Genomic DNA, 26,608 nt, shown 5'->3' with positions numbered 1-26,608 from the left:
TATATGAACTGAATAAATAAAGAATATAAATAAGAATGCTAGAAGTCTCTGAGCCCAGATGGGTGGACTGGAGTGTTTGGTCTCAGAGGATGGCATTGAAACAGAGAGCATAACAGACTCCTGGTGGAATGGCCAGTGTTACAAGAATTCTAAGGTCTCAAATAAATGTTCATAAATGGACAAGACAAGCACATACATAAGTAAATAAACCACGTGTCTGAAATAGTACAGGAAGACTAAGAGGCAAACCGAAACAAAAAGCCTATAAGGATTGGGGAATCTTTAAAGAATATTTAGAAAACCATGGAATAAAAGGAAACATCTTGGCAGAATTAGAACGATCCCTATATTGTATAAATATAAGTTCATAGGGAGGTAAAAAGAAATTCTATAAGAAATATGTAACTGTGCGGTATAAAGTAATGGATAGATAAAGTACAGTAAGATTAATTGTAAGTCAGTTTTAAATTTCTTCTCTATAAGTTTTATAATTGTGTTCAGTATTAGGAGTATATATGATGATAATTATATTAATCTTGTATCTTATAGTGTGGTGGTTTGTTTGATTTTTCTGTTATTTGTTTGTTTGTTTGTTTGTTTGATTGTATGTATGTATGTATGTATGTTTGTTTACTTGTATGTACGTCTGTTTTCTCATAAATGTATTTATTTTAAATTAATAAAGATATATTTTTTAAAAAATGAAATAGTACAGGAGAACAATCCTGAAGCCATTTTGACTCTCCCTAATTTACCTCAAATATTTTTCTGCAAGGAGGAAGGAAATGGGAAAAACTTTCCAGTGCTCTTTGGACTTTAGGGACTTACACCTCCCTTTCCAAATACAGTCTGGCAAGTATCTGTTGTTGTTGTTGTTTAGTCGTTTAGTCGTGTCCGACTCTTCGTGACCCCCTGGACCAGAGCACGCCAGGCACTCCTGTCTTCCACTGCCTCCCGCAGTTTGGTCAAACTCATGCTGGTAGCTTCGAGAACACTGTCCCACCATCTCGTCCTCTGTCGTCCCCTTCTCCTTGTGCCCTCCATCTTTCCCAACATCAGGGTCTTTTCCAGGGAGTCTTCTCTTCACATGAGATGGCCAAAGTATTGGAGCCTCAGCTTCAGGATCTGTCCTTCCAGTGAGCACTCAGGGCTGATTTCCTTCAGAATGGAGAGGTTTGATCTTCTTGCAGTCCATGGGACTCTCAAGAGTCTCCTCCAGCACCAGAATTCAAAAGCATCCATTCTTCGGCGATCAGCCTTCTTTATGGTCCAGCTCTCACTTCCATACATCACCACTGGGAAAACCATAGCTTTTAACTATACAGACCTTTGTTGGCAAGGTGATGTCTCTGCTTTTTAAGATGCTGTCTAAGTATCTGTTAAGCTGAGCAAACTATCAGTATAGATTCAGGATTTACCATCTCAAAGTATTTACCATCTCAAAGGAATTGCCAGGCTATCCCAGAAAATGCAATCAAGTAAGGCATTTATCAGGTATCCTGGCAGACAGGAGAGAAGTAACACACTGAAATTTCTGCTGGAGACCGCCTCCCCCTGCGATGTAGGTATGATTTTTTTGGGGGCTGGTGGTCTTGGGCTACAGGGTGGGCAATTTCAAAAGTCTAAATAGGGGCTTGCGCACTATTGTTTGGGGTCTCTCCTCTCTTCTTAATGTGGTGAGTGGGGACCCTATTGCAACAGTTTATTTCCTTTAATAAAGATCAGGCTTACTAGGCGTTTTGCTTTCAATATACTCTGGTTGACCTCTGCTTCCTCTAAATCTCCTGAGAGACTCTATACGGGCTCTAGATACCCCATAACAGGATTAGAACTATTTTTCTTATAACACAAGGAAGGACATGTCATTTTCTTCAGTGAGAGGTCATTAAAATACGTTTTTGGGTGTGCAGTAGGAATTTTGAGGTCTTAAAAGGGAAAGGGAAAGGGACCCCTGACCATTAGGTCCAGTCGCGGACAACTCTGGGGTTGCGGCACTCATCTCCCTTTATTGGCCAAGGGAGCCGGCGTACAGCTTCCGGATCATGTGGTCAGCATGACTAAGCCACTTCTGGCGAACCAGAGCAGCGCACGGAAACGCCGTTTACCTTCCTGCCAGAGTGGTACCTATTTATCTGCTTGCACTTTGATGTGCTTTCAAACTGCTAGGTTGGCAGGAGTTTGAGATCTTAGATATATGTTAAATGTTCATAAGTGTACCAACCAAGCACATACATAGATCAGCACAGGAAGACCGATCTGAAACCATTTTGATTCCCAAACTGAGCAAATGTTTTCTCTGCAAGGTCAAAGGAGAATGGAAAAGCCTCCCCATTATCTTTTCCTTCACAAATCCTGTCTTAAGGGCACATTTAAGATATGAATAGGGTGTGAGCCTGTGACCTGGCTCAGGAACGAAGTATTTATCCTTACAAAAGACTGGCCAGGCTCCCCAGGCAATCCAATCAAGTGACCATTAAACAGGTAACACGGCAGACAGGAGATAAACAACGCACTCAGATTTCTGTTGTAGACCGCCCTTTCTGTGATGTATGTATGATGTTTCTGGGGGTGGTCTGGATCTCCAGGGTGGCAATTTCAAAAGTCTTTATAAGGCCTTGCGCGCCATTGTTCTGGGTTCCTCCTCCTTTCCTGCGTGTGAGGGAAGCACCCTGTTGCAACAGATCAATAAAGATCAGGCTTACTAGCTGCTTTGCTTCTCAATATTCTCTGGTTGGCCTCTGTTATTCTCTCCTACCAATAGGGAACCTACGTAAGGACTCTACAGTGGTGCCCCGCAAGACGAATGCCTCACAAGACAAAAAACTCGCTAGACGAAAGGGTTTTGCGTTTTTTGAGCTGCTTCGCAAGACGAATTTCCCTATGGGCTTGCTTCGCAAGACGAAAAACGAAACGTCTTGCAAGTTTGTTTCCTTTTTCTTAACACCGTTAATACAGTTGCGACTTGACTTCGAGGAGCAACTCATACAACGTGGTGTGGTAGCCTTTTTTGAGGTTTTTGAAGACTTTGGTGATTTTTGAAGCTTTTCCAAAACTTCTTTTGCAGCCATTTGGTAAGTTAAACTTTTAAAACTTTTTCTGGGGTTTTTGGATTTTGGGTTGGGGTGTTTGGAATTCAGGGACTTGGTGTTGGGGAGGGGTTTGCAAGAATCTGGAAGCTTGTGGTTTTTTTCTGCATTTTTATGATTTTTTGTGACCATTGGGCCACTCTGCTTTTTTAAAAAAAAATTCTGGATTTGAATTTCTGTGTGGTGGGTGGCTGGGGGAACAGTTGAGGAGGGGGTTCTTCAGCAAGAAGCAAAGAGTGGAAGAGGAACCTTCTTCGAGTTGTCCCCCAGAGTCTTAGAAAATGTACTGTACACTTTGTTGATTTTTAAATGTTTTTCTGTCATGTTTAGAAACTTAATTTATTGTTCCTTCAATTTTTGAAATGCTCTTTACAGTATGCGTGACTTTAAAGAGCACTTAATAAACTCTTGTTGTACCAAATTTGGCTTTGTTTGGACTTTTTTTGACCATAGGAACGCATTAATTGAATTTCAGTGCATTCCTATGGGATTTCGTGCTTCGCAAGACGAAAAATTCGCTAGACAAAAAAACTCGCGGAACGAATTAATTTCGTCTTGCAAGGCATCACTGTATATGGGCTCTTGAATACCCCATAAGGGAAAAAAGGGCAGATTTTGTTTACAACACCATCCAGCCATCTTAGGGACTCTGGATTCATGGGTTGTCAAACTTACGCCTGGGGGCCAGATCCGGCCCAATCGCCTTCTCAATCCAGCCCGCGGACGGTCCGGGAATCAGTGTGTTTTTACATGAGAAGAATGTGTCCTTTTATTTAAAATGCATCTCTGAGTTATTTGTGGGGCCTGCCTGGTGTTTTCACATGAGAAGAAGAAGAAGAAGAAGAAGAAGAAGAAGAAGAAGAAGAAGAAGAAGAAGAGAAGAGTTTGGATTTGATATCCCGCCTTTCACTCCCCTTCAGGAGTCTCAAAGCGGCTAACATTCTCCTTTCCCTTCCTCCCCCACAACAAACAACTCTGTGAGGTGAGTGGGGCTGAGAGACTTCAAAGAACTGTGACTGGCCCAAGGTCACCCAGCAGCTGCATGTGGAGGAGCGGGGAATCGAACCCGGTTCACCAGATTACAAGACTACCGCTCTTAACCACTACACCACACTGGCTCCTAGAATGTGTGCTTTTATTTAAAATGCACCTCTGGGTTATTTGTGGGGCATAGGAATTCGTTCACTATTATTTTCTCCAAAATATAGTCTGGACTACAAACCACATGGCCCCCAGCCAGCATGACCAATGCTCAGGGAGGATGGGAGCTGCAGTGCAGCAACATCCAGAGGACCAGAGGACCCCAGAACCTGATTTATTTATTATTAAAATAATAACAAACCTAGACAGCATCTTAAAAAGTAGAGACATCACCTTGCCAACAAAGGTCCGTATAGTTAAAGCTATGGTTTTCCCAGTAGTGATGTATGGAAGTGAGAGCTGGACCATCAAGAAGGCTGTTTGCCGAAGAATGGATGCTTTTGAATTCTGGTGCTGGAGGAGACTCTTGAGAGTCCCATGGACTGCAAGAAGATCAAACCTCTCCATTCTGAAGGAAATCAGCTCTGAGTGCTCACTGGAAGGACAGATCCTGAAGCTGAGGCTCCAAGACTTTGGCCACCTCATGAGAAGAAAAGACTCCCTGGAAAAGACCCTGATGTTGGGAAAGATGGAGGGCAGAAGGAGAAGGGGACGACAGAGGGCGAGGTGGTGGGACACTGTTCTCGAAGCTACCAAACTGCGGGAGGCAGTGGAAGACAGGAGTGCCTGGCGTGCTCTAGTCCATGGGGTCACAAAGAGCCAGACACGACTAAACGACTAAACAAGAACAAAACTTCAATGTTGTCGCTTTCTAGAATGACCTCCAGGTGTCGCCGTAAGCCCACCTCTTAAACAGAGCGTCTGTCAGGTTGCCAGCTGATTTTTCCAAGCTGCGCAGCTGTGCTTTTAACAGAGGGAATCCATCTTTGCCCATCCTAATGTTGCACCTGCCCAAATTCCTCGTAAGTGCTAGGCTTAAAGAACGAGAGTCTGCATCATCTTTGAACTGGAGAATCAATACCAAAGCAAAAACCATCTGGGTTATATAGACGAGCCGGGGGCTTGTATGTTAGTGGAAGCAGGTTGAGTTGGCCTCATGCCTGGCAAGAGTCAAGCCATGGATTAGAGCAAAGCAGAAAATCACTCTGCGCTTTCTCAAAGGCACAGGGCTATCACAGCCAAGGTTCGTGCCCACCGCACCCCCTAAAGAAAATGTTGTACTTGACTGCTCTGTATTTCACAAAATCTAGGTCAAACACACATTGGAAATGCAGGGAGGTAGAAGGCACAATGGTCCACATGTGGTGGAACTGCAAAAAAAAAATCAGGGAATTTTGGGAGACAATATGCAACGAACTTCAGAAAATGTTTAAATGTTCCTTCCCCAAGAAGCCTGAAGCCTTCGTGCTAGGAATAATGAGCAATGAAATCCCAAAGAAATTTAGGATAATTTTCATGTATGTAGCAGCAGCAGCCAGAATCTTAATTGCAAAGGGTTGGAAAGGAAATTCTATCTCATCAAAATTAGATGGGCAGGTGAAGGGAAGCAGTGGGAGGAGAGGAGGGTCAGGTTGGATTTGGGAAATACAGTGGTGCCTCGCAAGATGAAAAGAATCCGTTCTGCGAGTCTCTTCGTCTTGCGGTTTTTTTCGTCTTGCGAAGCAAGCCCATTAGCGGATTAGCGCTATTAGCGGCTTAGCGGGCTTAGCGGATCAGCTGATAAGCGGTTTAGTGGCTTAGCGGATCAGCTGTTTAGCGGCTGAGGATCAGCTGATAAGCGGCTTAGCAGCTTGGGAAAAAGGGGGGGGAGGAAAAACCCCCCGCAGGAACTCGCAAGACATTGTCGTCTTGCGAAGCAGGCCCATAGGAAATTCGTTTTGTGAAGCACCTCCAAAACGGAAAACCCTTTCGTCTAGCGGGTTTTCCGTCTTGCGAGGCATTCGTCTTGCGGGGCACCACTGTACAGTAGTACCTCAGGTTAAGTACTTAGTTCGTTCCGGAGGTCTGTTCTTAACCTGAAACTGTTCTTAACTTGAAGCACCACTTTAGCTAATGGGGCCTCCTGCTGCTGCCATGCCGCTGGAGCACGATTTCTGTTCTCATCCTGAAGCAAAGTTCTTGACCCGAAGCACCATTTCTGGGTTAGCGGAGTCTGTAACCTGAAGCGTATGTAACCTGAAGCGTCTGTAACCTGAGGTACCACTATAAAATAATATATGGGACAGCAAAGGATATAATAGTTTCTTATAGAATAGTAATATATTGTAACCGGAATAGAAGTTTAAAAGGGGAAGTGAATGTATTTTTAGTATTTTCATTATTGTAATCGTTATTATTATTTCTTATTGGTAGAAGGCAATGTTAATTTAGACTTCTTCATTTTGCTGTCTGTATAATTTTCTTAAGACAATAAACAAAACAAAAAACAAAATTAGACTAGCAGAACAAAATGTGAGAGTATGTAGAACTAGCTAGATTATCAGCAAAATTCCAAAATGTCACTGACCAAAAATTGATAGAGAATGGTATGTATTGTAATGATAAATACTTAGTTCCTGGGCCAGGTCACAGGCTCACACCCTGTTCAAACACAGACATTCCCTTAAGACAGGATTTGTGAAGGAAAAGACAATGGGGAGGCTTTTCCATTTTCCTTGAACTTGCAGAGAAAACATTTGGTCAGTTTGGGAATCAAAAATGGTTCCAGGTCGGTCTTCCTGTGCTGATCTATGTATGTGCTTGATTGGTACACTTATGAACATTTAACATATATCTAAGACCTCAAAATTCCTATCACAATATACAGAGTCTATCTGAGGGAACATTGTAAAAATGTAAATCCTTTGGCACGCCTGGATTGACTTTCTGCATGAAATAAAGAGCACCTTACAAAATTAATGTAACAGAAACAACTTGGAGGAGATAAAGCTTAGTGTGTAGTTAAAGAATCTAACTTGGGAATCACAATGGGGTGACCGGCGGTCATGATCACAAAATGTCATATACAGTAAGTATTAAATTTGGAATGAATGTTTTATTTCTCTCCCCGCCCCCCCGCCCCCGGTTGATCGCTCTGTGTTGTGTTGTTTAAATCAATAAAGCATAATGAAAAAAAAAAAAAAAGAAAATAAAAGAAACCACTTTAAACAGTCATGGCTTCCCCCAAATAATTCTGGGAGCTGTAGTTTGTTGAGAGTGCTGCAATGGAGACCCCTATTCTCAGAGTGGATTAATACTTACATAATTGTTTTTCACTGGGAACTCTGGGAATTGTAGTTTTGGTAGGGGGGTAGGAACCTTTGCACTCCTGACAAACTGTAGCTCCCATAATCCTTTTGGGGGAATGCCATGATGGTTTAAAGTGGGGTGGCAGAGCTTTAAATGTATGGTGTGGAAACAGCCGACTTTCCTGCTGTGATAAGAATTTTAAGGTCTTAGATATATAATAAACGTACCAACCAAGCACGTACATAGATCAGCACAGGAAGACCGACCTGAAACCATTTTTGATTCCCAAACTGACCAAATGTTTTCTCTGCAAGGTCAAAGGAAAATGGAAAAGCTTCCCCATTGTCTTTTCCTTCACAAATCCTGTCTTAAGGGTATGTGTGTGTTTGAATAGGGTGAGCCTGTGACCTGACTCAGGAACTAAGTATTTATCATTACTGAGTGCTCACTGGAAGGACAGATCGTGAAGCTGAGGCTCCAAGACTTTGGCCACCTCATGAGAAGAGAAGACTCCCTGGAAAAGACCCTGATGTTGGGAAAGATGGAGGGCACAAGGAGAAGGGGACGCCAGAGGACGAGATGGTTGGACAGTGTTCTCAAAGCTACTAAAATGAGTTTGACCAAACTGTGGGAGGCAGTGGAAGACAGGAGTGCCTGGCGTGCTCTGGTCCAGGGGGTCACAAAGAGTCGGATATGACTAAACGACTAAACAACAACAAACAACAAAGTATTTATCATTACAAAAGACTGGCCAGGCTCCCCAGGCAATCCAATCAAGTGACCATTAAACAGGTAACCTGGCAGACAGGAGATAAACAACGCACTCAGATTTCTGTTGTAGACCGCCCTTTCTGTGATGTATGTATGATGTTTCTGGGGGTGGTCTGGATCTCCAGGGTGGCAATTTCAAAAGTCTTTATAAGGCCTTGCGCGCCATTGTTCTGGGTTCCTCCTCCTTTCCTGCGTGTGAGGGGAGCACCCTGTTGCAACAGATCAATAAAGATCAGGCTCACTAGCTGCTTTGCTTCTCAATATTCTCTGGTTGGCCTCTGTTATTTTCTCCTACCAATAGGGAACCTACGTAAGGACTCTATATGAGATCTTGGATACCCCATAAGGGAAAAAGGGCAAATTTTTGTTTACAACACTACTCTTGCTTTTCCCTGCTCATTTCCTCGTCACGTTCCTTATTGCAAAAAGTTACCGTATATATTTTGCAGAAGCAGCTCTGTTGCCAAATCAGCTTTAACGGCATAACATGAATTTGCCAGTGATTTAACTTTGCTCGGAAACAGAAGTCACCTGGAAGTACCTGGAAGGGTGGAGCAAACAAAACAGAACAGCGTCCAAGTAAAATTTCATTAGTTCATTATGTAAGAGTTTGGAGAAGGGATGCTGTGTCACTGTTTCTGTTATGTACTGAAGTTCTCACCCTGGGCCAGCAGGGGGATACTGTAGATAGTTTTCACTCAGGTCCACATATGCAAATGAGGGATTGAAAGTGACGTTCAGTGATTGGATAGTTACAGAAAATGGTTACTGTTGCGTTCTAGTTGAGCTCTATATAAGCAGGCTGGCTGAACCCTTCAGTTCAGTTCTGTTCTGGCCTGTGAATAAATAAGAGCTGTTTGAAGAATCGCTGTGTCGTCTGATATGTTCACCCTCAACTTAACAGTTTCTATTAGCAATTTTTAAAAAAGTAAACAACAACAACAACAACCCTAAGTTGTTTAAACCAGACAGGCTTTTTCTGATGCAGCAAAACATTCAGTTCCAGGAACAGGGAAATGTAATAAAATTATTTTAGTTTTCATCGGAGGTTTTGATTTTTATTGCTTTTTGTTATTATTATATGGATATCTCTACTTTTATGTCCACAACTTAATATCCACCTGGAAATAAGGATGCGGCTTTGACATTTTCCTTTTTTATTTTTTTTTGAAATTCTTTATTGATTAAAAATTTACATATCTATACAAACATTATATGCTATCTCTTTACATATGAAGAAAAATAAAATCATGTAGAGAATAGAAAATTTCTAAAGGAACAAAAAAGAGGAAAAGAAAAAATAAAGAAATAAACATACGAAGTAAAAAAAAATCAAAAGAGGAAAAGAAAAGACACTATTTACACAATAAAAGTGTTCATTGACACAATCCTTCCCATCCTTCTCATTATACTGTAATCTAAACATGTTTTTTAACACAGATTTGTATTGTATAATATCATTTCTACTTTGTATATATTCCTCTAATCGTTTTCTTTACAAATATCACTCAATTTCTGCTAATACGGAATTATTTGTACAATCAAGTTTCACATAGTTCTGGAATATGATCCATTCTCTAGTTGTTTTTTGTTTCGATGTTCCTCTTACCGATCCCGTCAGTTTTGCTAATTGTAGATATTCTAACATGTGTATCTGCCAGTCAGTAATCTCTGGAAGCGTGTCATTCTTCCAGTTCCTTGCTACAAGGATTCTAGCTGCTGTTATCCTGTACATAAACAATGTTCTTCTTTCTTTTTTAATTTCAGCTTTGACATTTTCCATATAAAATAAAAGCCGGGGGGGGGGGAATAGTGTGCTATTGCCCCTAATGCACACTTGGAGGGGGGAAATAGATTATATAATGCACAGAGAACTCTGCACATGCTCAGAGAAAGGCCTCGCACTGGTCCCCCCCCCATGAGAGATAAAATACACTGTGGCCTTCTAATAGAGCGTAGATATTTTAGCAATGACAAGCCTAGACAGCATCTTAAAAAGCAGAAACATCACCTTGCCGACAAAGGTCCGTATAGTTAAAGCTATGGTTTTCCCAGTAGTGATGTATGGAAGTGAGAGCTGGACCATAAAGAAGGCTGATCGCTGAAGAATTGATGCTTTTGAATTATGGTGCTGGAGGAGACTCTTTTTTTTTAAGTTTAAGATCTCCAAACTTTATTCTTACCCATCAGGTTTTAAAAAAACCCTGCATCTGCTCAACATGGAAATACATTTTACATGCTGTTACTGAAAAGTACACATGCTGGTAGTTGCATTAACACCCACACCCTGCCAACCTTTGTTGTTTAGTCACTTAGTCGTGTCCGACTCTTCGTGACCCCCTGGACCAGAGCACACCAGGCACTCCTGTCTTCCACTGCCTCCCGTAGTTTGGTCAAACTCCTGTTAGTAGCTTCGAGAACACTGTCCAACCATCTCGTCCTCTGTCGTCCCCTTCTCCTTGTGCCCTCCATCTTTCCCAACATCAGGGTCTTTTCCAGGGAGTCTTCTCAATCAAAACCTCGCCATTCTGAAGGAAATCAGCCCTGAGAGCTCACTGGAAGGACAGATCCTAAAGCTGAGGCTCCAAGACTTTGGCCACCTCATGAGAAGAGAAGACTCCCTGGAAAAGACAAGAGATGTTGGGAAAGATGGAGGGCACAAGGAGAAGGGGACGACAGAGGACGAGATGGTTGGACAGTGTTCTCAAAGCTACCAGCATGAGTCTGACCAAACTGCGGGAGGCAGTGGAAGACAGGAGTGCCTGGCGTGCTCTGGTCCAGGGGGTCACCAAGAGTTGGACACGACTAAACAACAACAAATTTTAGTTCTCCGAATTTTGTTAGACTTCAACTCCCACCCAGTCTGAAATCCTGGAGAACTTCTTTGGGTCAGTCGTTGGACGATACTGAGCTAGATCGATCCAATATCTGATTTTGTATAAGGCCCGTGCTCAGTTTTGGAAAAGTTAATTGAATACAGACTAGGTACAATATGCCCTGAATTTGTTTGTGAAGCCAAGGCTCGGCTATGGAACACGAGAGGCAATGACAAGGAGAGTGTCACAGAGCATGTGCAGAGTGTGGACACTCTGACTTTTTTAAAATATAGCAACTTTTTGAATCTTTATTTGCACCAGCCACCAGCCATAGCAATAAAACAAAATGTCTTTACCCGGGGGTGCAAGGAGTGTGGGGCACCAAATGTATACCTACTGTATACCTGTCCCTCTAGATCGGTGGCAGTGAAAAGCAATGGAGTGAAAGTCCTTGCCCCCCATACTGCCGCTCTGTTACTGCGTAGGCATGGGACAAGATTGCTCCGTCCCTGAGGAGAAAAGCGCCGTCGTGTGAGGAAAAGGGAGGGAGAGGGAAAGAATGCGTGCGCAGGCAATCCACACAGCAATTCCTGGACCATCCGTGGGCCGGATTTAAAAGGCAATTTGGCCTGATTTGGCGCACGGGCCTTAGTTTGTCAACCCATGCTCTTCCGCATATTGATAGTGTGCTCAGCTTAACAGACACTTGCCAGACTATATTTGAAAAGGGAGGTACAGTGGTACTTTGGGTTACAGACGCTTCAGGTTACAGACTCCGCTAACCCAGAAATAGTACCTCGGCTTAAGAACTTTGCTTCAGGATGAGAACAGAAATCGTGCAGCAACGGTGTGGCGGCAGCGGGTGGTCCCATTAGCTAAAGTGGTACCTCAGGTTAAGAACAGTTTCAGGTTAAGAACGGACCTGCAGAACGAATTATCAATCAATCAATCTTTATTACCGTCCAGAGACCCAACAAATCGTTACAAAACAATGCACATTAAAAACCAAATTATCAGTACCAAATTATCGAAGGTTATTCACCAAAGCCAAACTAAACGTCTTTCCTTCTGCAGTGTTGGATGGCAGGTTGAGAGGAGTTCCCTACCAGGACAGACTTTGCTCGTGTGCTCAAGACATCGATTCCATAAAACATGTTTTGCTGCACTGTGCGAAATACGAGCAAGCCAGGGCTGAACTGATATTACCCTTGCTGGTACCTTTCTCTGGAAAATCAGAAGCTCACTATGTCAGGTTCCTATTGGAAGACCAGACAAATGCTAGAACCTTCGCAGAACGAATTAAGTTATTAACCCAAGGTACCACTGTATAAACCCCATGTCCAAAGTCAATTGGAAAGCTTTCCCCATTTCCTTCCTCCTTGCAGAGAAACATTTCAGGTCAATTTGGCAGAGTCAAAATGGCTTCAGGATTGTTCTCCTGTACTATTGCAGACACGTGGTTTATATACTGATTATGTCTTTGCCTTGTACATTTACGAACATTTATTCTATGTTTGAGGGACGCGGGTGGCGTTGTGAGTTAAACCACAGAGCCTAGGACTTGCTGATCAGAAGGTCGGCGGTTTGAATCCCCGCCACGGGGTGAGCTCCCGTTGCTCAGTCCCTGCTCCTGCCAACCTAGCAGTTTGAAAGCACATCAAAGTGCAAGTAGATAAATAGGTACCACTCCGGCAGGAAGGTAAACGGCATTTCCATGCGCTGCTCTGGTTCGCCAGAAGCGGCTTAGTCATGCTGGCCACATGACCCGGAAGCTGTACGCCGGCTCCCTCGGCCAGTAAAGCGAGATGAGCGCCGCAACCCCAGAATCGGCCACGACTGGACCTAATGGTCAGGGGTCCCTTTACCTATTCTATGTTTGAGACTTTAGAATTCTTATAACAAATACATAAAGGCAGGGCCCAAAGGCGACTGTCTCCTGGCACGAAGTTTCATCTGGTGTGTGTGTGTGTGTGTGTGTCTGATGACCTGAAGAATGTTCCAGAAAACTATCCACAGCCAGGCGCTTCCCTGACATGCTTGCAAAATCCTATTCAGTTAGTGGGTTATCCCACAGAATGAAGCCCCCTCTCTCCATATTGTGACAGTTTGGAAGGAGAAGTCCCCGTTCCTCTTTGGAAATGTCTCCAACGATATCGACAAGCAATCATTTGGCAGAAAATCCTTGCGACAGGATTGCAAAGGGAGGGTGGTTGGTTGTGGTAAATAAAATGTCAAGTTTGCTGCTGACGACCCCCAGCGAGCAGCTCTCTATACCTTTGAGCAACAAACCGGTTATAAACTGTTTCTTTCCGTCGGTACGCTGAAGGGTTGTACAATATTAAGAAGAAAGAAGACCTTGCTGGATCGAGTCTGGCATCCCATTCTCACTGCGGCCACCCAGATGCCCGTTATGGGAAACGGGCAAACAGGATTTGAACACAAGACCCGTCTCCCCTCCTGGGGTTTCCAGAAATTGGTATTGAGAAGCATTGCTGCCTATGACCGTTAGAGTAAGATAACTGCAGAGTTAGAAGGGACCCTGAGGGTCATCTAGTCCAACCCCCTGCGAGGCAGGAATCTTTTCCTAGAGGTGGGGCTCGAACCCACCACCCTGAGATTCTAAAAGTCAGATAGTTGTTTATCTCCTTGACATCTGATGGGAGGGCGTTCCACAGGGAGGGCGCCACCACCGAGAAGGCCCTCTGCCTGGTTCCCTGTAGCTTTGCTTCTCGCAATGAGAGGACCGCCAGACGGCCCACGGCACTGGACCTCAGTGTCCGGGCAGAACAATGGGGGTGGAGATGCTCCTTCAAGTATACTTTTCCAGGCTAAACATACCCAGTCCTCCTAAGGATTGGTTTACAGATCCTTGATCATTTTGGTCTCCTTCTTCTGCACGCCTTGTGGTTTGTTCATATGACATGGCATGGCAGTCTCCATGCAGTGGTACCTCAGGTTAAGTACCGTATTTTTTGCACCATAACACTCACTTTTTTCCTCCTGAAAAGTAAGGGGAAATGTCTGTGCGTGTTATGGAGGGAATGCCTACGGGTGGCATGCCTACGGATTTTCCTCCTCTAAAAACTACGTGCGTGTTATGGTCGGGTGCGTGTTATAGAGCGAAAAATACGGTACTTAATTCATTCTGGAGGTCCATTCTTAACCTGAAACTGTTCTTAACCTGAAGCACCACTTTAGCTAATGGGGCCTCCTGCTGCCGCCGCACTGCCGGAGCACGACTTCTGTTCTCATCCTGAAGCAAAGTTCTTAACCTGAAGCACTATTTCTGGGTTAGCGGAGTCTGTAACCTGAAGCGTATGTAACCCGAGGTACCACTGTATTCACTCTTGGTTGTCTTGGAAGGAGGAGAAACTTCTCTTTTTAAAAATTGTTTGTATTAAAGATTTTCTTGGGTTACACAAGTATATGCATTGTCTCTATTTTCAGATCATAAAGTCCTTTCTACGGATCAGTTCTCTTCAGTGGAAACCCCATCATTTGCCAAGCCCATCCAGCCAAGCAGAAATAAACCTCCATCTATAATATTTAATAAACCTCCATCTATTTACCGTGACTTCACTTTTGTTGAAAAGTATTCATAAAGCAACTTCCTCATTCCTTCCAAGGTGAAGACGGTAATAAAATGCCCACAAAGGCATTAACTGATATGAAACAAAAATGTGGCCTCAGATAATCCCTGCCATGGCCTTCCTTGTTGACTTAATCTCAACGATTTAAGAGAAAACCCCAGTCATGAATGCACAGCACCAGGGGAAGGACAGGGCGTCTGATTAGGCAACAAAGCAGCTTGTTTTTCTGATATAAAAGTGGAATTTTTTTGGGTGGGGAAGTCATTGTGATAATGTGTATGGACTTGGGAAATGATGGCTTGGGGGAAAGCCCACCAGGGGCTGAAAAATTGCACTCCTGCCAGAGATTCTGTAGTAATTGTGTTCACGTGCCTTCAAGCACCTCTGGCGAGAAGAATGTGTTCTTGGGGCTGGAACGATTTTGACTGCCTTGCAGAGCCCAGCCCATGAAATGATGGATGAGGGGTTTGGAACAGCCAAACATGCTCTGGGAAAGTTCCAGAAAATAAACTCCGGCTAGCGGGGAAAGGTCTCATCTCCACGTTTACATGTGAAATATGCGGAAGATTGGAATTTATGCAAACCTGGTTGAAGGATAGGGTACGTTCCCACCAACCCCTTGAGAAAATTGCAAGTTCCTAAAGGTGACTGTAAGAGCCATGTAGGAATTCTGTATCATTTTGCATTTTTGTGGTCTAAACCACAGAGCCTAGGGCTTGCCGATCAGAAGGTCGGCGGTTCGAATCCCCGCGACGGGGTGAGCTCCCATTGCTCGGTCCCAGCTCCTGCCAACCTAGCAGTTTGAAAGCACGTCAAAGTGCAAGTAGATAAATAGGTACCACTCCAGCGGGAAGGTAAATGGCGTTTCCGTGCGCTGCTCTGGTTTTGAAAGAAGCGGCTTAGTCACCCTGTCTGCGGACAAAATGCCTGCTCCCTTGGCTAGTAAAGCGAGATGAGCACCACAACCCCAGAGTCATCTGTGACTGGACCTAACGGTCAGGGGTCCCTTTACCTTTATCCTTTACATTTGAAGGATGCGGGTGGCACTGTGGGTTAAACCACAGAGCCTAGGACTTGCCGATCATAAGGTCATTGGTTCGAATCCCCGCGTTGGGGTGAGCTCCCATTGCTCGGTCCCTGCTCCTGCCAACCTAGCAGTTCGAAAGCACGTAAAAGTGCAAGTAGATAAATAGGTACCACTCCGGCAGGAAGGTAAATGGTGTTTCCGTGCGCTGCTCTGGTTCGCCAGAAGTGGCTTAGTCATTCGTGCCCAAGGATTAAGGCTTTCTGGGAGATGATTTATAATGAAATGAAAAGGGTATTTAAATATACCTTTGTGAAGAAACCAGAGGCCTTTCTCCTGGGCATGGTTGGCCAATTGGTGCTAAAGAAGGATAGAACTTTCTTTATGTATGCTACAACAGCAGCAAGGATACTTATTGCAAAGTATTGGAAGACACAAGATTTACCCACTCTGGAAGAATGGCAGATGAAGGTGATGGACTATATGGAACTGGCGGAAATGACTGGCAGAATCCGAGACCAGGGAGAAGAGTTGGTGGAAGAAGATTGGAAGAAATTTAAAGACTACTTACAGAAATACTGCAAAATTAATGAATGTTAGAATGATGTTGGATTAAAGTTAAGTGGTTTTTAGCAGCAATGTTAAAAGGAATATGTAAAAATGGATTGTTAACAGGTGATAATTTAAAGTTATTATATTTTAAGATAAAAGATTAAGATAAAATCAAAGAGGGAAAGGATTTGCTGAATTAACTAATTTGAACTGGAATACAAAAAAGGGAGGTGTGAGGAGGTCGGGGAAACAAGCAAATGAAAGATAAGACATGGAAAGACTAAATCTGTTTTTTAATTGTTTTTATCTTGCATTTTTATTTTTTATTTCTTTCTCTTTATTTCTTTTTTCTTTTTTCTGCTTATTTTTGTAATATGTTGAAACTTTAATAAATATCTTATTAAAAAAAAAACAGAAGTGGCTTAGTCATGCTGGCCACATGACCCAGAAGCTGTACGCCGGCTCCCTTGGCCAGTAAAGCGAAATGAGTGCCGCAACCTCAGAGTTGTCTGTGACTGGACCTAACGGTCAGGGGTCCCTTTACCTTTATCCTTTACATTTGTACAGTGGTACCTCGGTTTACGAACAGTCCTTTTTACGAAGTATTCGGTTTACAAACTCCGCAAAACCAGAAGTAGTGTTCTAGTTTGCGAACTTTACCTCGGTCTATGAACGGATGCTGAACGGTGGAAGGACACCGGCGGCGGGAGGCCTCATTAGACTCGCTCATGGGGTCCAAAGGAAAGCAGAGCAAGGCGCTGGGCACCGTCATGTTAAGATTTTAGTGTGTGTTACTCAGAGGAGACACAGGGCACTTCTAGGCTGCCACGGTTTGGGGGCTGAGATTCAGTTACATATTGGCAAATTCAGGGTGCACAGTTAAAGCCTTGAGCAAGAAACTCACTTCCCCAAAAGACAGCCTCTTTGCAATAAGAAAGTTACTGGAAAATGTGCTGTGGGGTCAACACTTGCTTTGATGCAACAGAATCTGACTTCCCCACAGACAAATCAGAATGGCCACTCATTGAATAGCTACAGATAGATCAAGAGGACTGCTCTGTAGGGTTACCCCAAAGCACCCACTTTTGGGTAGGCAATATTATTTTTATTTTGGGGGCTGACGCAGGTGCCAAAATATATTGGCTGGCCCTGAATATGGGCATTATCCACATTCAGAGCCCTGGTGCCTCTGAATGTCTGTGTTGTTCTTTAGTCGTTTAGTTGTGTCCGACTCTTCGTGACCCCCTGGACCAGAGCACGCCAGGCACTCCTGTCTTCCACTGCCTCCCGCAATTTGGTCAAACTCATGCTGGTAGCTTCGAGAACACTGTCCAACCATCTCGTCCTCTGTCGTCCCCTTCTCCTTGCACCCTCCATCTCTCCCAACATCAGGGTCTTTTCCAGGGAGTCTTCTCTTCTCATGAGGTGGCCAAAGTATTGGAGCCTCAGCTTCAGGATCTGTCCTTCCAGTGAGCACTCAGGGCTGATTTCCTTCAGAATGAATAAGTTTGATCTTCTTGCAGACCATGGGACTCTCAAAAGTCTCCTCCAGCACCAGAATTCAAAAGCATCAATTCTTCGGCGATCAGCCTTCTTTATGGTCCGAATGTCTATTGCTGGGAAAAAACAGGAGGGGATAGTGCCATTGCATACACTCCAACATTTCTCCGATTGGGACATCCTATTCCATGGGTAGGCAAACTAAAGCCTGGGGGCCGGATCCGGCCCAATTGCCTTCTTAATCCGGCCTGCGGACGGTCCGGGAATCAGCTTGTTTTTGTTAGAGGGGGATTTTCCACTGGTGGCAGATGACAGAGACTATGACACCATGAGACCGGTGTAAAACCAAATTAAATAAAGGTTTTATTTCAAAACAACAAACAGCAAAGCTTGTGGGTGTTTTTCCTGCAGGCAGAGTTCAAACTGCAGCTTTTCTCTTGTGTAGCCATGGCCAGCTGTACCCAATCAGCCCAGAGCTCACAGAAACTGTTCTTAAAGGTACAGTGGTACCTTGGGTTATATACACTTCAGGTTACATACGCTTCAGGTTACAGACTCCACTAACCTAGAAATATTGCTTCAGGTTAAGAACCTTGCTTCAGGATGAGAACAGAAATCGTGCTCCGGCGGTGTGGCGGCAGCAGGAGACCCCATTAGCTAAAGTGGTGCTTCAGGTTAAGAACAGTTTCAGGTTAAGAACGGACCTCCGGAACGAATTAAGTATGTAACCTGAGGTACCAATGTACAAACATCCCTACTATTTCTCTGCAGAATGATTCCCAACAGTTTTTACATGAGTAGAATGTGTGCTTTTGTTTAAAATGCATCTCTGGGTTATTTGTGGGGCATAGGAATTCATTCATTTTTTTTCTTCGAAATATAGTCCGACACCCCCCCCACCAGGTCTGAGGGACAGTGGACCGGCCCCCTGCTGAAAAAGTCTGCGGACCCCTGTAACCTATTCCATAATAATAATAATTTTATTATTTATAGCCCGTCCATTTCACTGGGTTGCCCCGGCCACTCTGGGCAGCTTCTAACATGTATAAAAACATAATAAAACATTTAAAGGGCTGCCTTCAGGTGTCTTCTAAAGGTTGTCTAGTTACTTATCTCTTTGGCTCGGGGGGGTCATATAACTCCATACATTCCAACATTTCTCCGATGGAAATAGGGATGTCCTAAGGAAAAGCAGAACATTCCGAGGTGAAATCAGAAACTGGGATGGCTTCTGTAAATCCAGGACTGTCCCTGGAAAATAGGGGCACTTGGAGGGTCTGATTTTGTGCTCAGCTCCTGATTATAATAATAATTTATTATTTATACCCCACCCATCTGGATGGGTTTCCCCAGCCACTCTGGGCGGCTTCCAACAAAGTATTAAAATACAGTAGTCTGTTAAACATTAAAAGCTTCCCTAAAGAGGGCTGTCTTTAGATGTCTTCTAAAAGTTTGGTAGTTGTTGTTCTCTTTGACATCTGATGGGAGGGCGTTCCACAGGGCGGGTGCCACCACCGAGAAGGCCCTCTGCCTGGTTCCCTGTAACTTGGCTTCTCGCAGCGAGGGAACCGCCAGAAGGCCCTCGGAGCTGGACCTTGATGTCCGGGCAGAACGATGGGGGTGGAGACGCTCCTTCAGGTCTACTGGGCCGAGGCCATTTAGGGCTTTAAAGGTCAGCACCAACACTTTGAATTTTGCTCGGAAATGTACTGGGAGCCAATGTATGTCTTTCAAGACTGGTGTTATGTGGTCCTGGTGGCCGCTCCCAGTCACCAGTCTAGCTGCCGCATTCTGGATTAGTTGTAGTTTCCGGGTCACCTTCAAAGGTAGCCCCACGTAGAGCGCATTGCAGTAGTCCAAGCGGGAGATAACCAGAGCATGCACCGCTCTGGCGAGACAGTCTGCAGGCAGGGAGGGTCTCATCCTTTGTACCAGGTGGAGCTGGTAAACAGCTGCCCTGGACACAGAATTGACTGGATTCAGAAGGTTTTTACATTCCCAGCATCTGTCACACAACTTGCCCACATGTGCTTATTAGCTCGCCAAGACGAGGAGTGCAGGGATTTTTCCAGTTACAGGTTAACTTCGAAAGAGCTGTTCAAATGAGAAAAGGCGTAACCTGTATTTAAAAAAGCCCCTTCCTTGGATGAAATGTACTTCCTCATGTACTTCTCAGGCCAAGCCCAGTTCCCAGACTGAACATTAAAGGACACCTTCCCCCTCCCTCCCACCCACAAAATATTTTTCCATGTTGCTTAAGTTTGGGCGCCGGAATTTCTCATGAGCACATAGGAACTGAGTCACTGGTTTGCGGGGGAAACCCCAGGCCGCTGACCAATCAGCACCCGATCCATGCAATTGACCGCACATAAAAAGGGAGACTCCTGGACCCAACCGGCTACCTCAGCTCCCAAAAGCCACCGGCAGAAGGCATAGATCGGAGGCTATGAAGATGGAGAGCTCTTTCTGGAGAGTCCTGCTCTTGGTTGGGGCAGCTGCCGCAACCACCGTCTTGCCACCTGCAAAGGAACCGTTGAGCTACGAGGACGCCGCGGCGCTCGCTGTCGACCTGTACAACCAAAAAGCAGACGAAGAATTCACCTATCGGCTTCTGAAAGCCGCCCTTCAGCCAAACTGGGTAAGTCCACCTGCGATTTCTGCAATCTGGTGTCCCAGAGGACATGTTTCAGGCTGCAGCTGTGCTTTCCAGGACCAAAACATCTGGGGGCACCATGTTGGGGATGGTTGGCATGCGCCGTCAATGTGCACGGCACGTTCTGGGGTTTTATAAACCAGAAGGCAGGTTTGAGATGCTGTGGACGCACTATATCTTTAAAGGACATCAGCTTCCCACCAAAGCATTCTGGGAACTGTGGTTTGTTAAGGGTGCTGGGCATTGCCGCTCTGAGAGCGGTAAACTACAGTTCCCAGGATTCTATGTGGGGAAGTCATGTGTTTTGACTGCATGGTGTATATTTAGCCTAAGGCCACCTGTGCATCTGTTTCCACCCTCCCTCTGGTACTGCTGGAGAAAATTTAAAGGGGGTTCCTAGGCTGGAGGCATCCCACACAGAAACCCAAAAGAAAATGATGCACTTTCCAGGTGAAAATTTAGGCCTTTATTGAAAGACAAATGCCTAGGGACAGTCTCAGAAATAAGGAGAAGGCTGCAAAGAACAAACATGCGAAGCAATGTTTTTTATACACTTCCAGATTACAGCGGAACCTTGGTTTTTGAGCGTCTCAGAAGCCGAATAATTCGGAACCCAAACGCCAAAAACCTGGAAAAAACCTGCTTCTGTTTTCGAACCTGCCTCAAAAGTCTAACGGCTTCCAAGGCTCATTTTTCATTTCCCCCCATTGATATTGCAGCCAGACCATTGATCCTCGGTTTTCGAACGTTTCAGAAGTCGAAGGGTCTTCCAGAACGGATTACGTTCGAAATCTAAGGTTCCACTGCATACATTTCTATTCACCAATCGAAGGATCACTGCAATCTTAGCGGTTGCGACCCAATGTCATTATCCTGAACTAATCAGAATCACTTAACTCTTCAGATCAGCCCTTATCATAATATCATGTGATTACTGTTATAAGAAAAAACTGCTCATATTCCCTTATGGGGTATCCAAGAACCCGTATAGAGTCCTTATGTAGGTTCTCCATCGGTCGGAGAGAGTAACAGAGGCCAACCAGAGAATATTGAGAAGCAAAGCAGCTAGTAAGCTTGATCTTTATTGATCTGTTGCAACAGGGTCCTCACTCACCACATACAGAAGGGAGGAGGAACCCAGAACATTGGTGTGCTAGCTCTTATATAGACTTTTGGAATTGCCTACCCTGTAGCTCAAGACCACCCCACAAAACATCATACATCACAGAAGGGGCGGTCTACAGCAGAATCCTGTCTGGCAGGAAACCTGTAAATGGGTTTACCTGGACAGCCTGGCTATTCTTTTGTGATGATAAATATTTAATTCCTGAGTCCAGGTCACAGGCTCACCCTAAAGGTAAAGGGACCCCTGACCATTAGGCCCAGTCATGAACAACTTTGGGGTTGCGGCGCTCATCTCGCTTTATTGGCCGAGGGAGCCGGCGTACAGCTTCCGGGTCATGTGGCCAGCATGACTAAGCCGCTTCTGGCGAACCAGAGCAGCGCATGGAAACGCCGTTTACCTTCCCGCTGGAGTGGTACCTATTTATCTACTTGCACTTTGACGTGCTTTCGAACTGCTAGGTTGGCAGGAGCAGGGACCGAGCAACGGGAGCTCACTCTGTTGCGGGGATTCGAACTGCTGACCTTCTGATTGGCAAGCCCAAGAGGCTCAGTGGTTTAGACCACAGCACCACCCACTTACCACAGGCTCACCCTATTCATACCCAAATGTGCCCTTAAGGCAGGATTTGTGAGCACAGAGACAATGAGGAAGCTTTTCCCATTTCCATCCAAACTGCAGAGGAATATTTGAGGTCACTGAAAGAGTCAAAATGGCTTTAGGACTGTTTTCCTGCACTGTTTTCAGATATGTAGTTTCTATATTTATGCAGTGGCGTAGCGTGGGGGGTGCAAGGGGTGCAAGCCGCACCGGGCGCAACATCTGGGGGGGCGCGCTCGCTGCCTCCGGAGTCGCAGAAGAGCCTCGGGCGCAGGCTGTAGCAGAGCCGCATGTCTCGCGGCGCCCGGCTGAAGGCGCCCGGCAGGCAGCGGCTCTCAGCGCTCACCGCGGAGGACGCGCCAGGCAGCCCCTCCTCACAGCCCCGCCTCCGCCGCTGCTGCTGCAGCTGCTGGGCCGTTGCATTTTCCTCGCCTCTCTGCCCCCCTCCTCCTCCGGGTAAGCGGCGTCGTTTGGGCAGCAGCGCCAGCGGCAACTCGCAGGTTAGGGGTTGGGGGGGCGCAAATTACGTGCCTTGCCCCGGGTTAGGGGGCGCAAATTACTTGCGTTGCCCCGGGTGCTGACAACTCACGCTACGCCGCTGTATTTATGTATGTGCTTGCCTGGTACATTTATGAACATTTATTTTACATCACAAACCTTTAAATTCTCATAACACGCCTGCCCAAAATGTTTGTGCGATTGATGCAAATCAGGACAACAGGTTCGGCGATATCACTCCCGCTCCTCACTAGTCGCAGGCGAGGTTTTTGGACTATCAGCTCTGATTTGGTTGCTCTTGTTTGCCTCAGGATGCGAGTTCCGAAAGCGCCCAAGAGCTGAATTTCACAATCCAAGAAACCGAGTGCCTGGCAGAGGAGGAACGCCCCGTGAAGGAATGCAGCTTCAGAGACGGAGGGGTAAGGCCGGGCGAAGTGGGGTTGAGGAATCTGTTTCAGCCCACGGTTTGCATCTGCACATGGGCTGCTTTTTCGAGGTCACGTCCAGCAGGCTGTTCTCACAGCGGCTATTATGGGATGCCCATAAGCACAACCTGAACATCACAGCACCCTACCTTTCTGAAATTCCCAGCATACAGCCTACAGGCTGTTTATGTTGGCCAGATTCAACATGTTTCCCTCGATGGTAGTGAGAGGAAGATACTTAGCTATCCCAGAATTAGAGCGTCTCTGCAAATGCAGAAAACAGGAACCTGATACTCTAGAGCATATATTCTTTTCCTGTGATTTTGGCAGTTATGCCAGAAAACAATTATTTGAGGCCCTAAAATTTAATAGACAGATTTTTACACAACCAACTGTTCAGGACCTGCTGGCGGACAGCGATGATCAAATTACTTTAATAGCGGCTGAATTTTTAAGTGCTGTCCATGAAGAGAGAATGGGCCATGATAAAGAGACTTAGTGGTTTTAATGGTAGGTGATGTTGCTGTGTTGTATTATATTATCTTTGTACATTGATTCATTTCTTGGAGTTAAGAATAGGACTAGGATAAATTGTGTTCGCTGAGCCCGTATTCTATACAGTCTGTATATGATGTTTGTTTGTTAATGTGTGGTGTGTTATGCCTAATAAAGGATTTTGAATTTGAAATTGAAATTCCCAGCAACTGGTATTTTGAGGTATAATCCCACAGGGTTTTCTCAAGCATCAAGACAGAGATGCAGAGGCGTGGACTGATCTGAAATCATATCAAAATGGCTTAAACCCAGTGAACACAATGCTTTCATAGCTGGCACAAATGGCTTGCTCCTTATTTTTTTATAATTCCTCATAGCAATCCCACCTGATCACTACAGCTCTGAACCTCCCAACATTCAGCTGCATTTGATGGCCTCTCTCTGTAAAGACTGAAGTGAAAAAGGACATTAAGAAACTTTTCCTTGTCTTTATACTGTACTTTCCTGGGCAACCAGCCGGGAGCTGCTGACAGCATCCTGACACCAGCATAGTCATCATTAGTCTTGTGCCAATGTGTGGACGTACCCAGACTTGCACTGCACACATGTGCCACACTCACAGATGCCACAAGAAATGTACACATTCAGCGCATGGACTTACCATGCTTGCCGTCATGTCAGTACGAAGTCACATCTGAAGGGAGGGCCTTCTCGGTGGTGGCGCCCGCCCTGTGGAACACCCTCCTTTCAGATGTGAAGGAAATAAGTAGCTCTCTTATCTTTAAAAGACATCTGAAGGCAGCCCTGTTTAGGGAAGTTTTTAATACTTAATGCTGTATTGTTTTTAACACTCAATTGGAAGCCGCCCAGAGTGGCTGGGGAAACTCAGCCAGATGGGTGGGGTATAAATAATAAATTATTATTATTATTAAATTATTATTACACACTCCTATACTTCCTGTTCGCACACACACACACAGCACACTGGTAGGCCCCTGGGTGCCCCTGGGCACCATGTTGGTGAACCCTGTGCCAGGGTTCAAACCAGGGGCTAACTGCATGCAAAGCTCTACCCCCAAAGAGAGAGGCTTCTCCTGGCACCAACCTTGGTTTCACCTCCCATTTCCTCCCTTTGCAGGTAGTCAAGGAATGCTCCGGCTTTTACTTCCTGACTGAGGATCCACCTGTGGCCATTGTCACCTGTGAAGCCGTAGAGGACGCGGTAAGACAGTATTTCGGGGCACCTTCTGAGGTGGAAGGGGTTGACGTCGTAACGTCCTTTTAACCAATTTGTCATGTGTGAAAGGAGTTCCCCATGGATCTCACCAAATTCCCAAACGGTCAGGCACGGGATTCGAACGCACAACCCTGAGATTAAGAGTCTCGTGCTCTATCAGTTGAGCTACCCCAGCTCAGCTTCATCGTTGCTGAGTTCATCAGCTAGACTGAAAGGGAGCAAAGGCTTGATTACCTAGTTCCTTGCAAGGAAATGGACATAGCTAAGCCTTGCAGGCCAGCTTACTCTATGGTCTTAACCCCTTCATGTGTTAATTAGACTTAAGCAAGTTGGTTATATGAGGCTAGTAGGACTGAGACTTGGCAGCAAACCAACAGCCAAGAGAAGGAGGAGTGAGAGAGAGGTAGAACCAGGCAAGCTGGCGCCCATTTTGGTGGTCCACAGTCCACCCGCTGAGGGACAAGATCCTAACAGGAGGCTCTTTTTCTTCTGTCCTCTGCAGCCTGAGCCCAAACGGGTGAAGCGTTCCTGGCTGAAGAAGAAGTTTAAGAAGATCAAGAAGGGTGTCAAGAAGGGTTTCCGCAAAATCTTCAAGGGCAAGGGAATCATGGTGGGAGGGACCGTCCGCTATTGAGATGGAGAAATCCCCAGGAACGTGTAAAAAGCTCCTCTCTGTCTCTTCCGCACACACTTTCTCCCATTCCGACCTGTTCCCCCTTCCTCAGATTTTCCTTTTGCCCACCACCCTGTTGCCTTGGTAACGCTTGCCAGCCATCACCAACCTGGTGCCCACCTGAATTTCCATCAGCCCCAGCCATGCCGGAGGAGACACGCAGCGGCAATGGCTGGTCCATTCGGGAAAATGAGGCACTGCCCATCCAGCCCGATTCTGTCCTCCGATGGCCTCCACCTTTCCGCCTTCCTAGTTCCACCCAGTCCAGGGGGGTTTCCCTGCCTGCCAGCCTCTTCCTCGGTGTTGCCGTTGCAGAACTCACTGGAAGGATGGAGTTGTGATAGGAATTTTGAGGTCTTAGATATATGGTAATGTTCATAACCGCACATACATAGATCAGCGCAGGAAGACCGACCTGGAACCATTTTGATTCCCAAACTGACCAAATGTTTTCTCTGCAAGGTCAAAGTGGAAAAGCCTCTCCATTGTCTTTTCCTTCACAAATCCTGTCTGAAGGGTATGTCTGTGTTTGAATAGGGTGTGAGCCTGTGACCTGTCCCAGGAACTAAGTATTTATCACTACAAAAGATTGGCCAGGCTCCTCAGGCAATCCAATCAAGTAACCTGCCAGACAGGAGATAAACAACAACAGGAGAAAAACAATATTCAAATTTCTGTTTTAGACCGCCTTTTCTGTGATGTAGGTGTGATGTATCTGAGGGGTGGTCTTAGGTTACACCCCTTCTGTGATGTATGTATGATGTTTCTGGGGGTGGTCTTGATCTACAGGGTGGCAATTTCAAAAGTCTTTATAAGGCCTTGCACACCATTTTTCTGGGTTCCTCCTCCTTTCCTGCGGGTGAGGGAAGCACCCTGTTGCAACAGATCAATAAAGATCAGGCTTCCTAGCTGCTTTGCTTCTCAATATTCTCTGGCTGGCCTCTGTTATTCTCTCCTACCAATAGGGAGACTCTATATGGACTCTATATGGGCTCTTGGATTACCCCATAAGGGAAAAGGGCAATTTTTGTTTACAACAGAGTCAAAACTAGAATTGGCTGCTCCAACCATCCTTCGCTCTAGCTCCACCAGTCGTTTAGGAACACAGAAAGCTGACCAGTTTTGAATTGCACCCACTGGTCCATCTGGTTCAGTGTTGCCTACACGGACTGGCAGCAGCGTTCCAGAATCTCAGGCAGGGAGTGCCATTGGGAATCAAATCTGGGACCTTGAGCTGGGTCCCCTCCACTGAGCTACAGCCCTTTCCCTCAACCATTTAACCGGTTTCCTCTCCTG

At 45.4% G+C, this 26,608-nt stretch overlaps 3 protein-coding genes across 3 annotated transcripts in view; 2 read left to right on the top strand and 1 right to left on the bottom strand.

Annotated features, from left to right (window-relative positions):
- The window catches only part of LOC308569544 (uncharacterized protein), a 201,715-nt gene that overhangs the window by 26,354 nt on the left and 148,753 nt on the right, over nucleotides 1-26,608 (top strand). The gene's annotated exons all lie outside the window — the stretch shown is intronic.
- LOC308569628 (cytochrome P450 2C25-like) overlaps nucleotides 1-26,608 on the bottom strand; it is a 189,277-nt gene that overhangs the window by 124,044 nt on the left and 38,625 nt on the right. The gene's annotated exons all lie outside the window — the stretch shown is intronic.
- On the top strand, nucleotides 19,994-26,237 carry LOC308569714 (cathelicidin-related antimicrobial peptide Bf-CRAMP-like). The gene is made up of 4 exons (XM_081163970.1): nucleotides 19,994-20,246; nucleotides 22,794-22,901; nucleotides 24,541-24,624; nucleotides 25,142-26,237. Exons 1-4 carry the CDS (start codon nucleotides 20,055-20,057, stop codon nucleotides 25,271-25,273), a joined length of 516 nt encoding a protein of 171 aa, XP_081020096.1. The 5' UTR covers nucleotides 19,994-20,054; the 3' UTR covers nucleotides 25,274-26,237.

The sequence above is a fragment of the Podarcis bocagei genome, assembly GCF_964188305.1.
Source record: "Podarcis bocagei genome assembly, chromosome: 12".
NCBI lineage: Eukaryota > Metazoa > Chordata > Lepidosauria > Squamata > Lacertidae > Podarcis > Podarcis bocagei.
Note: the sequence above shows the minus strand (reverse complement) of the source record. Positions and strands in the feature narration are given on the sequence as shown.